Below are 13,606 nucleotides of genomic sequence, written 5' to 3'. Positions count from 1 at the left end.
CTTTATCAAAACAGCAGCAAATGTTGGCGTGTATTATGAACAATACCAAGTCCTACCAGAGAAAGTAAACCCGGTGCTATTACCAATTACTGCGCAGGACAAAGCACGTGTCTACACTCTTTCATTAGAAACAAGCCAACAGAAATCAGTGGTTGGAAAGTTAATTCTCGGTTATCAAACATGAGGTTGTAATGCATGATTAAATCTTAAAGTGAGAGAACGTGTTACACAACACACTCAACATTCTTCCCTGTTCCCCAGCTCCACTCCCCTGTGAAACCTCTTTCTCTAGTGGACCAAAATGGCTCTGTTTTAACTCATTAATTAATTTAATTTATGGAAAAAGTGCAGACACTGGAGTTCAGTTTTTAAGGTGTAAAAATAAGGTTTGTAACAAATCCATAAGCAGCTCCTCACTACAAGTTTGCTCCCGTTATTTGGGCTATAACTATTTGTCTTTCCTAGCTGGGTAACTTTCTTGTGCCCTTGATCACTTATCAAAGAGCGCTGGAACTAGAGGGAACTGTAGAATTAACTGGACAAACTCACTTTGCACTTACGGAATGAAACTAAGAGTTTTCTTCTAATGATTATATTTTCCCTGTAAGCGTCTCTTCATTAATCGTCCTATCTAAACCATGGGCGGCAGAGCATCAATAGGCCCACCCCTGAAAGCCAAAGTGTGAAAGGGATGAGCCTCCGAATGATGCTATATCCACAAATAACAGCCCCTGCAGACCTTCTGCCTGATCTTCCGCATGGTAAGCTGTTCCGACTCAGGATGTGGCCTCCTGAACCATGTCAATAATGTCACAATCTGAATAAATTTAGGCAATTGTCTTAATGAAAACCCATCCCCCACAAGAAGAGACTGCACTGGACTGGGATCCTGGTTGTGGGTCTGTCAGAACGTGGCTTATTAAAGGAAATACTCCAGACCTCAACTTGCCTGTTGGTCTAGGAATTAAAATAGTTCTTCATTTCACCAGTGACACATTCGAGAGGAGGTAGCAAGCAGGGGACTCAGGCAACAGGGGATTCTGCCACAACCTACACACACACACACACACACACACACACACATTCTTATTAGGGTAGGCACGTAGACGATAATCCCTTCTTAGTGGAAAACACATTTTCAAAATGAATCCCCAAGCTAGAGTGAATTACCGTGATAGCCACAGCCGGACGGAGTCCCACTTTGGAGAAATGCAGATCTGGCCACCTGCTTGAGAAGCCTTGGAACACCACACCGCCGGGGTCTTTTAAAAGGTGGCTTTTTCAGGTAGGGTACCTACCCTCCTAAATGGCCTTTTTAAATTCCAGAGAAAAAAGAAGCCACCCCTTATCTTTGAACTATGCTCTTCTTCCTACATCCACTTCTGCTGAATACAGCATAGTTATCTTTTCAAAGAAAGAAGGAAAACAAGGGAGACTCGCACCACTGCAGATCCCAGAAGTAGCCCCAAACTACAGCAACGTCAAAAAATAGCTTCAGCAGCTAGGAAAAAATCCCCGCATGCTATCTGCTGTTAGCTCAATGCAGACTGAGGCTAGCTGTGCCCGGAACCACAGCAAGCTGGGGCATCTCTGCAGCCTGTGTCCCTGCCAGCTCTCCCCCCACCCCCATGCGCTGAATTTGGCAGAGAAGTTACCCTGCCCAGCCTCTGTGCACAAGATGAACAGACCACACATCCACGTTCCCCAGATTAGTTCAGAGCCTGGGAAATTGAGGCTTCGGGGCTGTCAGAAAGCCCTGAGAGGGAGGATGGAGGGCTACTTTGAGCTCTAGGATTTTGCTGCATTGTCATGGCCTGGTAAACTATGGAGAATGTGTCGGATCTCCAGCCAAAAAAAAAAAAAAAAAAAGGACCGGATGCGGTTTTCCCAGCGCCTCTGCCTACCCCCCACCCCCGCCCCTCTTCCCACCTATGTGCAGGTAGCAGTAGGGTGGGAGAAATGACCAGCTGCTCTCGCTGAAATTCAGGCGGCAGGCCCAGCTGAGAGGCACAGCCAGCCAGGGATAGGGAGTCGCCTGGGGAACACCCACACCGCGCATCTTCCCAGCCAGTCACCACCCAGGGGACTGCACCTGGCCACCGGCTGCAGGAGCCCTTGAGTAAGCTCAAGAGAGTTTGAGCGGAGACCACGGGATACAATTGTCTAAAAGCCCATCCCAAGCGTTGGTTCATAAGGAGTGGGTGTGGGCTGGGAAAGGGGATTACGTAGGTCTCTCCGCCCCCTCCCCTGGCATCTCCTAGCCACTGGGAGGGCGCCCAGGGGCGGAGGAGGCGCTGCGAACCCGTTTGGGGGCTTCTTTGTTTCTCTCCGGGGCCCTCACGAGGGCCCGCTCAGCCTGCTGTATCCAAGCTTTGGGATGCCATCCCAGCCTGGGCGGCGACCCACCCCAAGCCAACAATTGAACCTCGCGGGAGTAAAGAGAGGGTGGGTAAAAGGGTGGATCCTAGCTGTAGGAGGGAGGGCGCTGCAGGGGCTTCACGGGGGTAAGGAAGCCTCCCGAGAAAGGGGGAAGGGGAAGCGGTGGTTTGAGCGTAGTGTCTGCTTACCTTGGCAGCCTCCGACTGGACACAGATCATGCTCCGGTCAGCACGCGGGTTAGAACTGGGGGTTGCACGTGGCTTGCATAGGTGCCAAGCATTAGGGACCTGGTTTGCGAGTCCTGGGCGATCAGCGTCTTTCGGCTTGCTCTGCCTGCCTGGAATCCAGTGCCGGTAGCTGTCAGAGCCTCCGGAGCAGCTCGCGGCTGGTAAACCTGTGCGAACCAGGAAGGGGTGGGGGGAGCTTCTGGGTCAGAGGCGTGTGGTGTTGCGACTCAGGCAAGGACTCCCGGTGTGTGGCAACGCAGCACACTTTATTGCTTTAGTCTGCCTCCTGCATCCCCTCCCTTCCTGCCTGCTGCTCTGTGGGAACCAGACTTCAGAACCAACCAGGAGCCAGGCTTGTTCTCTGTAGCTCTGCTCCGCCCTGGAGCTTCACGCACCTCCTCCTCGCCCCCATAGTAAATATATATTGATTCTTGTTACCACCGGCCCCATCCTTCCAACACCCAGCACGCGCTTGGAGCTTACCCTGCACCAGCCACGGCTCATCAGTCCCTTTGTGCGTATGCAAATGGTGTGTTCTGAACCGGTGCAGTACAAACCTAGGTAGGTACACCGTGACAGGTGTTCTTACCTCAATTTTAAACACCGTTCTCGTCCAGCTCACAGATTTATTTCAGAGCATCCTCCAGTATTTTCACAAATACCCTAAACAACATTGTTATCACAAACACAAAGGTTGAAAATCGCCCCGGGTATCTATTGTTGGCAAGCTTAGCTTTCCAAACATGCTCAGTATTAAATTGTGCACGTTGTCAATACTAAAGCCGGAAGGAGGAAAAATTTAAACCTTTCTTTAACCAGTCAACCAAGATACAAAAGAAAGTGAAATGCTGGTCACTGATTGCCAACTTCTCTACATAAACGAATTCAGGAGCATTTGGTCTACTTTGGGCTTGCATGTGTTCACATAAAGTGCTAAGTCTGAGCCCATAATCGCCCAAAATCCATGATTTTATGCTCTTCACAATGTTTATTTATTTATTCCCATTTTCAAGCCCAGCATCCCCTAGGCACCCCAGTTTTCACATCCTTCAAAGTATCTTTTTTTCTCTCTCTCGCCCCTGCAAGACCTCTATCTCTATAACTTTTACTGAAGAGCTGACCACACACATCTCCAACCCATTTATAACAAGGTGGCTGGCTTCTCGGTGATGGCCTTTTTTTCATTGACCGGTCTCTTGTCACCGATTACACTCTAACAGTAGGAACTTTCCAGAAGAGTAAATCAGGACCAAGTGAAGGCACCCTTACCATCCTCCCCTTCTCCTGGGAGCACCTCCCTTCCCTCCTATCTGTTCTCTTTAGGTGCTCTGCCCGTTCTCAATAGATAATTCTCTTTGTCTGGCAGGACTGCAATCTTTCCCACTAGATGAGTTCAAGGCTGACCATTTTTTCAAACCCTATTTAGAAGCCACACAGAACCCTGAGCATACATTTAACCAGATTTTATAGTTGAATTAATATAGAACTTCTCTATGAAGAAAACCTCCAAGGATAGACTTGGTTGAGCTGCAACAATAAACACCACAATCAAACTATAATACCAACCAGAAACTTGGGGGAACAAAAGGTAAATTGATAGAAGTCTCTTGTATAAAGCAGTATTGAAGGGTTCTAAAAACACACAATACCAATAAACTGCAACAAAGGATAATTATTCTTCTCAATAAATTACTAAGATGCTCAATTTGATTTTCAGTGTTGCGGCATCAGTTTGGCTCAGAGATTTTTTTCCTCTATTGTGTCATGAGGATGACTTGACAAGTCAGCATCTCTCAGGCTGCTGCCATGCAACAATCCTGAGGATGCTTTATTTATTTTCCTCTAGGCATTTTCTGCTGATCTGCTTATTTTTCTACTAAAAGATATCAAAGTTTCACATCTTCTGTAATTTTAGAATTTTTAATTAATTAAAATATAATTAGACCATTCACCCCTCTTCGCTCCAACCCCCTCATTCACAACCCTCCACTTCCTTTAAAATTCACGAGCTCTTATTCTTTAATTATTATGATACACAAACATAAACATACACACACACATATATATTTAATAAGTTGCGGAGTCTGTTTAGTGTTACACAAGTGTGTATTTTTTAGGGTTGACCACTTGGGATTGAATAACCATTTAAGGGCTGATCCCAGGAGAGGACTATTCTGCCCTCTCTCCGCAGTTTTTAATTGCCTGTAGCTCTTCATTTGGGGTTGGGGCCCTGCCCAATGTCCCCCGCCTCTGTTAGCATGTCAATCAGTGCTGTCATTCTTCAGGTCTTATTTAATCAGCCACATTGTCAGGAGATCATGTATGTAGCTTCCTGTTCCTCTCTCAAAGACACAATTGCACAGCAGACTTCCTGGTGATCCCGTTCTTACAATGTTTTGGCAGGGTCTTTCCTGATATTCCCTGAGCCTTAGATGTAGAGGTTGTGTTGTAGATGTAGTAACTGAGGCTGGGCATCCCACAGTTGAGTTGTTCTGAGCCTTTTGACTAGGGGTGACTTCTGTAATGGTCTCTGGAAAGAAACTTTTTTGATGACTGCTGAGAGCTGTACTTATCTGTAGGTATAAGGATAGATATTAGAATGTAGTTGAGAGCTGGGTGATGGTAGTGCACGCCTTTAATCCCAGCACTCGGGAGGCAGAGGCAGGCGCATCTCTGTGAGTTCGAGACCAGCCTGGTCTACAGAGCTAGTTCCAGGACAAGCTCCAAAGCCACAGAGAAACCCTGTCTCAAAAAACCGAAAAAAAAAATAAAAAAAATAAAAAAAGAATGTAGTTGAGAGTTATACTAGCTTAAGGATGGTCTTCCTCTAAGATCTATGATCTCACTAGTAGTGAGTGGTTCCAATACCAAGCATGATTCCATTCTCATTGCACAGATTTTAAGTCCAATTAGACAGATGTTGGTTACCACCAAGATGTAAATGCCAGTTTTGCACCCTTAGGATATTTTTTCCATACAGATTAGTGTTGTGGTTCATAGGCACCATAGCTTAATAGATGAAATAAATAACTGAATTTGTGTAAAGCACTTTCTACATGCCCCCATCTGCCAGTGTTCTCCACAGTGCTGAAAAAATCATGACTGGTCAGAGGTTTCATCTTTGGAAGAGACCTTCAATGTGATGTCAGAAGTGTGTGCCATCTAGCTAAGGGAAGGAGATGGAACTGTTGAAGTGGCACTCACGATGGAATTAATATCTGATACTTCTGAGAGTGGGAGCTCTTTCTCTAGGATAAATTCTGTCTGGTTAACAACATATTGTGGGCAGGCTAGCATAAGAAATGACTTAGCATTAACTTGGCTTGCTCGGCCTATGCCTGCAATTCCCTATGAATAACCTAAAAACCGCATGTGCCTCTTGCTGCATGCACATCTCACAATAAACAGTAGAACGGATCTACTTCCTCTCATGACCATCAGACATAGATAGTTTCTATTCGATCATACTATAGTTATAGTTGGGGAGAGGGCTGAGCTAGCCTAGACTGCTTTGGGTTTGCATACACAATAAGGCAACCTGTGTCCTTTAAGAGAACTTTTAGAGAGAATCTTCTACTTAAAACCTTATGCTAATGCATAATTCATGCATATGACTAAAATGAAATATACTATAGGAGGGAAAATGCATAGTGTTCAAAGACTCATGAAATATAAGCCTGTCAATCAAAAGAGAACCATCTAAACTATGACCTTAGCAATAAAACTCTTTCTATGCTTGAACTCCAGAAAAAGTAGGTCCAAACAAAAATTGGTCGAGTATTCTTATTTAGATGGACACTGTCACTCTTGATGGTGGAATCCTATTTGGGCTCATTTTTTGATTAAAATTTCCCAGCTACATTTTACTCTGTGTGAGCCAAGAGGCCAAGAACCTGAAAACATCTGCCAAAGACTGCTATGACTTAAGGTTTGCCTAGCTTCAGTCTACAGAACAAGTTACATACCTCACCCTTCGCAATGATAGAAAGGACAATTTTAATGTTGAAAAGGGGGTAAGCCTGCATATGGATACTGAGTAGCAGTGGGCTTCTTAGAAGCTATGAAAGTCTTAGGGTGATTTTAGGCGAAAGTCCCATTCTAGGCTGACATTGTACGAAAGAGCATAGGAATCTCTCCACATGAGTTTATTCCTTAAACAGTTTTTGAAGTGTGATGATTTATCCGAAGAAACTCTGAAGAAGGCAGTCTCTTACTTGCTAGAGATTAGATTTGAAAGCCTGAAAATGTCTAATTAAACAAGCAAGCACTGCACACTTAATTGGAGCAGTGACAGATGAGTGTCAACCTGTATGTAATCCAGACCCAGGCTGGGAGGGGAAGAGGAAGGACGGGGGTTGACAGTAGGCTTCAGCACCTGAGTTGTGGCTTGAAGGATTAGTAGGAACAGAAAGCGAGGGAGTGGAAACAGAGTGGGCCACAAGACAGAGAGTGGCAAAGAGACAGGGTGGCCTGCAGTGTTCAATCTGATTCAAGTGTTGGTGGGCAGTGGATTTTTACTGTACTCTTAATGGGCATGTTCGCAATGACTGATAAGGTCATTTTTGTGTTTGTCTTCCAACTGTCATTTTTAGTGAAGAATCTTTTTGAAACGTCTTCCCATTTTAAATGACTTGTTTGCTTTTACACAGTTTATTTTGGAGAGTTCTTTGTCTTACATATAAATTCTTTGTCCGACATGTAATATCTAAGTATTTCCCCTCAGCATGTGGCTTATATTTTAATTTTTTTCGTTTTTCTTCTCTCTGAGAAAATGTTTACATTTGTGGGAGTTCAAATTACCAACTTTCTTTTACAGATCATCCTTTTGACATCACGTCTAAGAACCTTTTGGACAAACCTAGTTTATAAGAGTTTATCTTGGGATGGTTCATAGTTTTATACTTACACTTATGTCTGTGGTCCTTTTGATTTACTGTTTCTTCTTAGTTGTGAGGCATAGGCTGTGATTTATTTTACTTTTGTTCACTAATTGTTTACACATGTCGAATATTTCAGCACCATTTATTAAAGGCTGTTCTATCTTAGTTGAATTGCTTTTGCAACTAAAAAAAAAAGTCAGTTGATGCTCAATTCCTCATCATTAATCTGTGTGTTCATCTGTTTGCCAATGTTATTTTGATTATGTAAACTTATATCATGTTAATCCTCCAATTCTGCTACTTAGAAAATTCTTTTCAATGTTTATATTTCTCTTCCCATGTTTAAAATCAATTTATTAATATCTGCCAAAAATTTCTGCTTAGATTTTGATTGACATTATGTTAAACTTATAGGTCAATTTTGGAAAAATTATATTTTAACAAATTTCCAATACATTAATATTTTATAATCCATAAACTTAGTATAATTCTGTACATATTGGCTTTATTTTATATGATGTTGAAGCTTGTGTGTATTTTATAGATACCACACAGATTTTGGAAGATGTTTACTCAATAATTTCTCCATTTTTGGTAATACAATAAAAGTCCAATTTTGAATTTAACTTTATCATTTAAAATTGCGTTTAATTGTTTCTCAGGGGATGTTCATGTACCTTAGTATGCACATGGAGGTCAGAGGACAACTTAGGAGAGTCTGTTCTCTCCTATGTGTGAATCCAGTGATCAAATTTAGGTCATCAGGCTTGGTGGCAAGCATGTTTATACATGGAGCCGTCTCACCATTTGAATTTCACTTTCTATTAAAATGTGCTAGGATTTGAATTACTCTCACATGGACATACTGACAACTGACACAGAAATAATTAAATCATTTCTATAGTTCTAGGCCATATGTTAAATTTTAACTGTTCTTTCCTTAGCCTTGCTATGATGTTCTAGGAGAACAATGCCCACTTCTGTCTTTTGAGGACACCAGGGACTGACATGGTTTACATAGACACATGCAGGCAAATAATAAAAATAAATACATTTTATTAAAAACAGAAAATAAGATTGATTGGCTTGTTCATTGCCAGCATATATAAAAACGAATGATTGTATTTTATTTTGGAACTTGACTTGATTCATTTTTTAGTCTTTGGAAGCTTTTGTGGAGATTTCTTGAATTGTCAATACACACAATTATTTTTGCTGTGACATGAGGGACCTTTAGTTATTGCTTTAAATCCTATATGCCTTCCTCTTTATCTTGGTAGCTGTCTTACTCCTTACATATGTTTTTATTTTATTTGTTAACAAAATAACTTACTATTCCATTGCTATTTTATTTATTAGCAAAATAACTTATTTTAATTCATGATGGGCATTGTAAACTTGTTAAATATTTGTGCTTATATTAAACTTAAGAATAATTACCAAGAGTTAGGGTGTGTTTTCACTGTGATAGGAACAGCCACAGTAACTGTGTGAAAGCAAGAAAGAACTCTGAAAATATGAATTTATGGAGAGAATTTTATTAAAAATCCAAAAGACACTGTGCAAGGAATATAATACATGAAAACAAAAAGAGTAACGTAGTAAAATGTGATTGTTGTGAAGGGTTTATTCTAACTGTTACAAAGACAAAGCAAAGTCAGGGGTAACACTTGAAGGGAAGGCTTAAGATATACAATAAGTCAAATGTTGGCTTGTTCCAGCTTTAAGGAGTAATTATTGAGGATCCGAAGAACCATAAAGAGTTTTAAAGCCAATAAATGAAATAAAAATTTCTTTTGCTATATAATTTTAGAATATTAAGATATGTTGATAAGAGAAGAGTCAGATTAGGATGTCAACTGGTTAATTTTTTCTCACTTTCCCATCAAAATACTAATTTAAGAGTAAAAAACAAATGAAAACCACAGTCAATTATTAACTAGGTGTATTCACCAACAGTATGTCACCCACAAAAGGAGTCTTCCCAAAGCTGAAATATAACTAAAAGTTTAAAATTGTTTTTGAGAAAAGCTAGATATTAAAAATATATAAAGAGAGGTACGTGTTGGTGTACAAAAGAGTTCCACAATAGCCTGGAATGGAGTTTAACAAAGGTTTATTTATTTAGGGCTAAACTCACAGAAAGATTGATGATCCACAGTCCTCTGTGTGTGCTGGAACTGGAACTGAATCCAGTAGCCAAGAGGCCCTCACACACTTTCAGTCTGCATTTATAGTACATGAGACCATGCCCAAAGTGGGCTGGTATCTTAAAGACAACTGGCTGAAGGAGTTCCACAACACATACACTGTTTATATACCATTTAGGGCTGACCATTTCACAGTCTCTAAATCTAGGCACATTAGGCAGCTGTGGATCTCTGTGTGAATCACTCTCTATTGCAAATTTAAGCTTCTCTGATGAGGATTAAGAGACAGTTTCATCTAGGTATAATAAGAAGTCATTAGGAGTCAGTTTAATACTATGCTTATTTAGCAACATATCAGCAGTACTCTCTCCTTTAGGGCCTATGACCTGCCTAGCCATAGGTTCTTGACCCAATAATGGTACTAGGTATGAGTTTCATCCTGCATATCTGGACTTGAATTTAATCAAAATATTTTTAGTTATTCCCATGATGCTCATATCACTATTACACCAGTGGTATGCTGTGTTGTGCCAGCCATTATTTCAGTTCTCAGAGAGAGAAAATAGAAAAGAGAGAGGGTGCTTCTGAAAGCTGACTCTCAACTCTGACCCTCTGTCACTTCCGTTTATTGGCTAAAGTCCATTGTAAACCAATGCAGATCCAAGTGGAACAAAACCCGGACTCCTGACTGGACTAATTGCAAGGTCACAATGCAAAGGGTGATGAGTACAGAGGTAGCTGGAGAACTAGTTCTAAAGACTAATGATACTCTTAGAAATACAAAGAGACAAGATGATGAGGTTTCTTGAGCAATAATCTAACAAATACAGGTTTTTAATGAAGGGCTGAGAAGTATATTCTTGGGCTATAATACATGTACCAACCTCTGGTACTTCAAATATATGAACTCAAATGTGATGTCAAATAAGGGAGAAAATGGTTAACCCTGAAGCTATATACATACAACCAAAATGGACTCAGCAGATTATATTTATATACTGTCATATCTATATGTGTATGTATAATATATTATATATGTAATAATAAAAGAAAATGAGGCTATCAATTTTTGAGTCAGGGGCATGGAAGGGGTTGAAGAGAAGAGACCTGGGAAGAGGGAAAATGACGTAATTCTATTTTAAGTAAATTTTTTTAAAAAAGAAAAGAAACAAAATTTAGAAAATAATAAACAGCAATTACAATAAAAAAAAACAGTTTGAAGCTGTCTCAGTGACACCTCCAAGCTTCCCTTCCCCACAGGCTCTGGGATGTGATTCTTTCATGACTGAAGCAAAGCATAGACCAAGAGCACTGATGGAGATCCTGGCTTGAGTCTGGAAATTGACGACTGTGTGTCGTAGAAATGAAAAAAAAAATCCTCAAGGAGGGACTGTGAGATAGTTCAGAGGGTAGAGTCTTTCCATACAGGAAAGGCTTGAGTTTGGATCCCCAGCACCCGTATAAAGCCAAGTACAGCAGTGATGTCTCTAACCCCAGTGCTGGAGGGGCAGTGACAGGTGGATTTCAGGGGTGAGAAACTCAAGGTCCTGCCAGCTTAGAAAAAAACAAAAAACTCCAGGTTCCATGAGAGCCCCTATCTCTGTTGACCTCTGGTCTCCACTCGCATAAGCTCTGGCACATGCTCATTTTGTTTGTTTTGTTGTTTTTTTACTCTTTTGGCTCTTTACTCTTTGGAGGGCCTGCCACCTACCTTCCATATAAATCACAAACATGAAGGCTTATTCTTTCTTATGAATTCCCAGCGTTAGCTTGGCTTGTTTCTAGCTAGCTTTTCCTAACTTAAATTATCCCATCTACCTTTTTCCCTCTGTACTTTTACCTTTTTCTGTTTCTGGATACCTTTCTTTACTTCTTACTCCATGGCTTGCTGTGTAGCTAGGTGGCTGTTTTTTTAATTTTCCATTTACCCCATTTCTGTGACAAACTTCTTAGCCATTAAGTGAAGCACACCAGAGCTCACTTTCCACCCTGACACATCTTTGTTGTGGTTTACCTAAAGAAAGCCTCCTGTCAGTGTTAATCTGGATGTGATGACTGATTTTAGCTGTTAACCACAACCCAAGCATCTGGGAATGTCAATAAGGGATTTTCTTGATTGAACTATTGAGATGGGAAAAACCACCCTAAATCTTGGCCACACCTTCTGCAGGAAGCGTACATGAAAGAACATGGAAGAAGGAAGCTGTTGCTTTATGTGTGCTTGCCCTCGTTCTCACTAGAAAATTCTTTTCTCCGGCTGCTGAGGCATTCCTTCATTGGTGTTAGAACCAGCTTCTTTAGGATCCCAGTGTAGACTTAAGGCTTTCAGCACTTTAGGAATTTCCTGAAACTTCAGCAACCAGATTATGACTGCTGAGACCTCCAGTCTAATGGACTCAATAAACACAAGGTTATTGAGCTTTCTGCAGTAAGTCTGGTGTTTTTAGACTACCGAATCCCCAGTTTATAGGCATGTTCTGCTCCTTTAGAGAGCACTAATATGGATTGTGGTACTGGGAGTGGTCCTAGAAAAAAACAGAATTTTAAGTGTGAACCTTTATGTTTCTGGGACAAACTTGACAATTGACTAATACCTATAATTATGGAAGACTTCCCTGGTAGAATGGAGAACACTGAAAGCCCATTGATGTGGGATTTCCCTCTGTGTGCTGTGGTTACCATTAATGAATAAAGAAACTGTTTTGGACCTATAGCAGGGCAGAACTTAGGTAGGTGGGGAAAACTAAGCTGAATGTTGTGTGAAAGGAGGTGGAGTCAAGAGAGAAACAGTGGAGCTGCCAGAGACAGAAGCTGGGAATTTTACCCAGTAAGCCACAGCCTCATGGCAATACACAGATTACTAGAAATGGGTTAAATTAATATAAGTTAGCCAATAAGAAGCTAGAGCTAATGGGCCAAGCAGTGATTTAATGAATACAGTTTCTGTGTGATTATTTTGGGGCTAAGTGGCTCGGAACCATCAAGCAGTCCCTCCTCTTACTACAGCCCATGATTAGAAATATCTGAAAGGATGATAGGTTGCAGTTTGAGAGTTTTGTTGGTGTCCGGGTTTCTCTTTCTGTAGCCCGCAGAGTATCTTCCAATGCCAAAGAGACCAGAACATGGGGTGAAAGCTCCATGCAGGTTCCAGGTAGAACTCTACTTTCAACAAGTGGTGTAGCTGTTGTCCTCAGCAATAGAACCTCACTGCCAGTTTTCAGAGTGCCAGTCTAGTGATTAGCTGTAAGGCATTGTTTACTCCGTCTTGGGTGTGGCAATTTCCCAGCTGCCTGGGGGGAATTCCTTGTGCAGCAGCTAGAAGTATAAGGATTTTCCCAAGGCAGAATAAATGGCATTCAGCATTTGGCTGATCTTCCGAATGACCCAGGTCTCTTGTGTGTTCTATCAACCTCCAGGCCCTTGCCCGGCTCGCATACAGTACAGTGGTGTGCTAACTGTACCGAGAGGGTGACACAGACGCAGGTGTTACAGAATGCAATGAATATATAAAAATATTTTGGCAACTTGTGGAAAAATAAGGAAAATGATGCTGCTGACAGGTTGCTTTTAGAAGCTCCAGATAAAGGAAAAGTGTGCATTCTATAAAAAAAAATCTAACTGGCTCTTGATAAACAGTCTACAGCTTTATACGTGTGCCCTTGAAGAGAATCTTTTCTCCAGCAGTCATAGAGCTCATGTTGCAGAAAATCAAACACAAGCCCTCACAACATTGCCTAACCTACAATGAAAATGCAAGTCCCAACCTTGGAGAATGTCAGTGGCTTAAGTAAAGGCACTGATTGGTAAGGAGTTGTATCCTATAGCTTGGGATGGATATCTGTGGGAGAACCCTGAAGAGGTTCAGAACTTGGAAGCTTCTGAGTCTAAAGAATTTATCTCACCTGAGGGACAGTCTCTCCACCCTTAGTTAAAGGATGCACTGCTAATTCCTTCAAGCAGAAATCTGGAC

General features: G+C 41.5%; 1 protein-coding gene across 6 annotated transcripts in view; it reads right to left on the bottom strand.

Annotated features, from left to right (window-relative positions):
- Positions 1-2,944, bottom strand: part of Hecw1 (HECT, C2 and WW domain containing E3 ubiquitin protein ligase 1) — a 256,017-nt gene extending 253,073 nt beyond the window's left edge. For 4 of the 6 annotated variants that reach the window (XM_041630717.1, XM_041630722.1, XM_041630720.1 and 1 more), the window contains exon 1: positions 2,568-2,944. In XM_041630717.1, the coding sequence (XP_041486651.1) occupies positions 2,568-2,597 (30 nt within the window). In that variant the 5' untranslated portion in view covers positions 2,598-2,944. Of the gene's footprint in view, positions 1-1,170; positions 1,701-2,567 lie in introns of those variants that run through there. The other 2 variants (XM_041630718.1, XM_041630721.1) reach the window with 1 other exon arrangement.
- Between the last annotated feature and the right edge of the window lie 10,662 nt (positions 2,945-13,606).

Source organism: Microtus oregoni, unplaced genomic scaffold, assembly GCF_018167655.1.
Source record: "Microtus oregoni isolate MIOR12 unplaced genomic scaffold, Mior012 000035F_ref0000213, whole genome shotgun sequence".
NCBI classification, from domain to species: domain Eukaryota; kingdom Metazoa; phylum Chordata; class Mammalia; order Rodentia; family Cricetidae; genus Microtus; species Microtus oregoni.
This window is presented reverse-complemented; position numbering and strand designations above follow the sequence as displayed.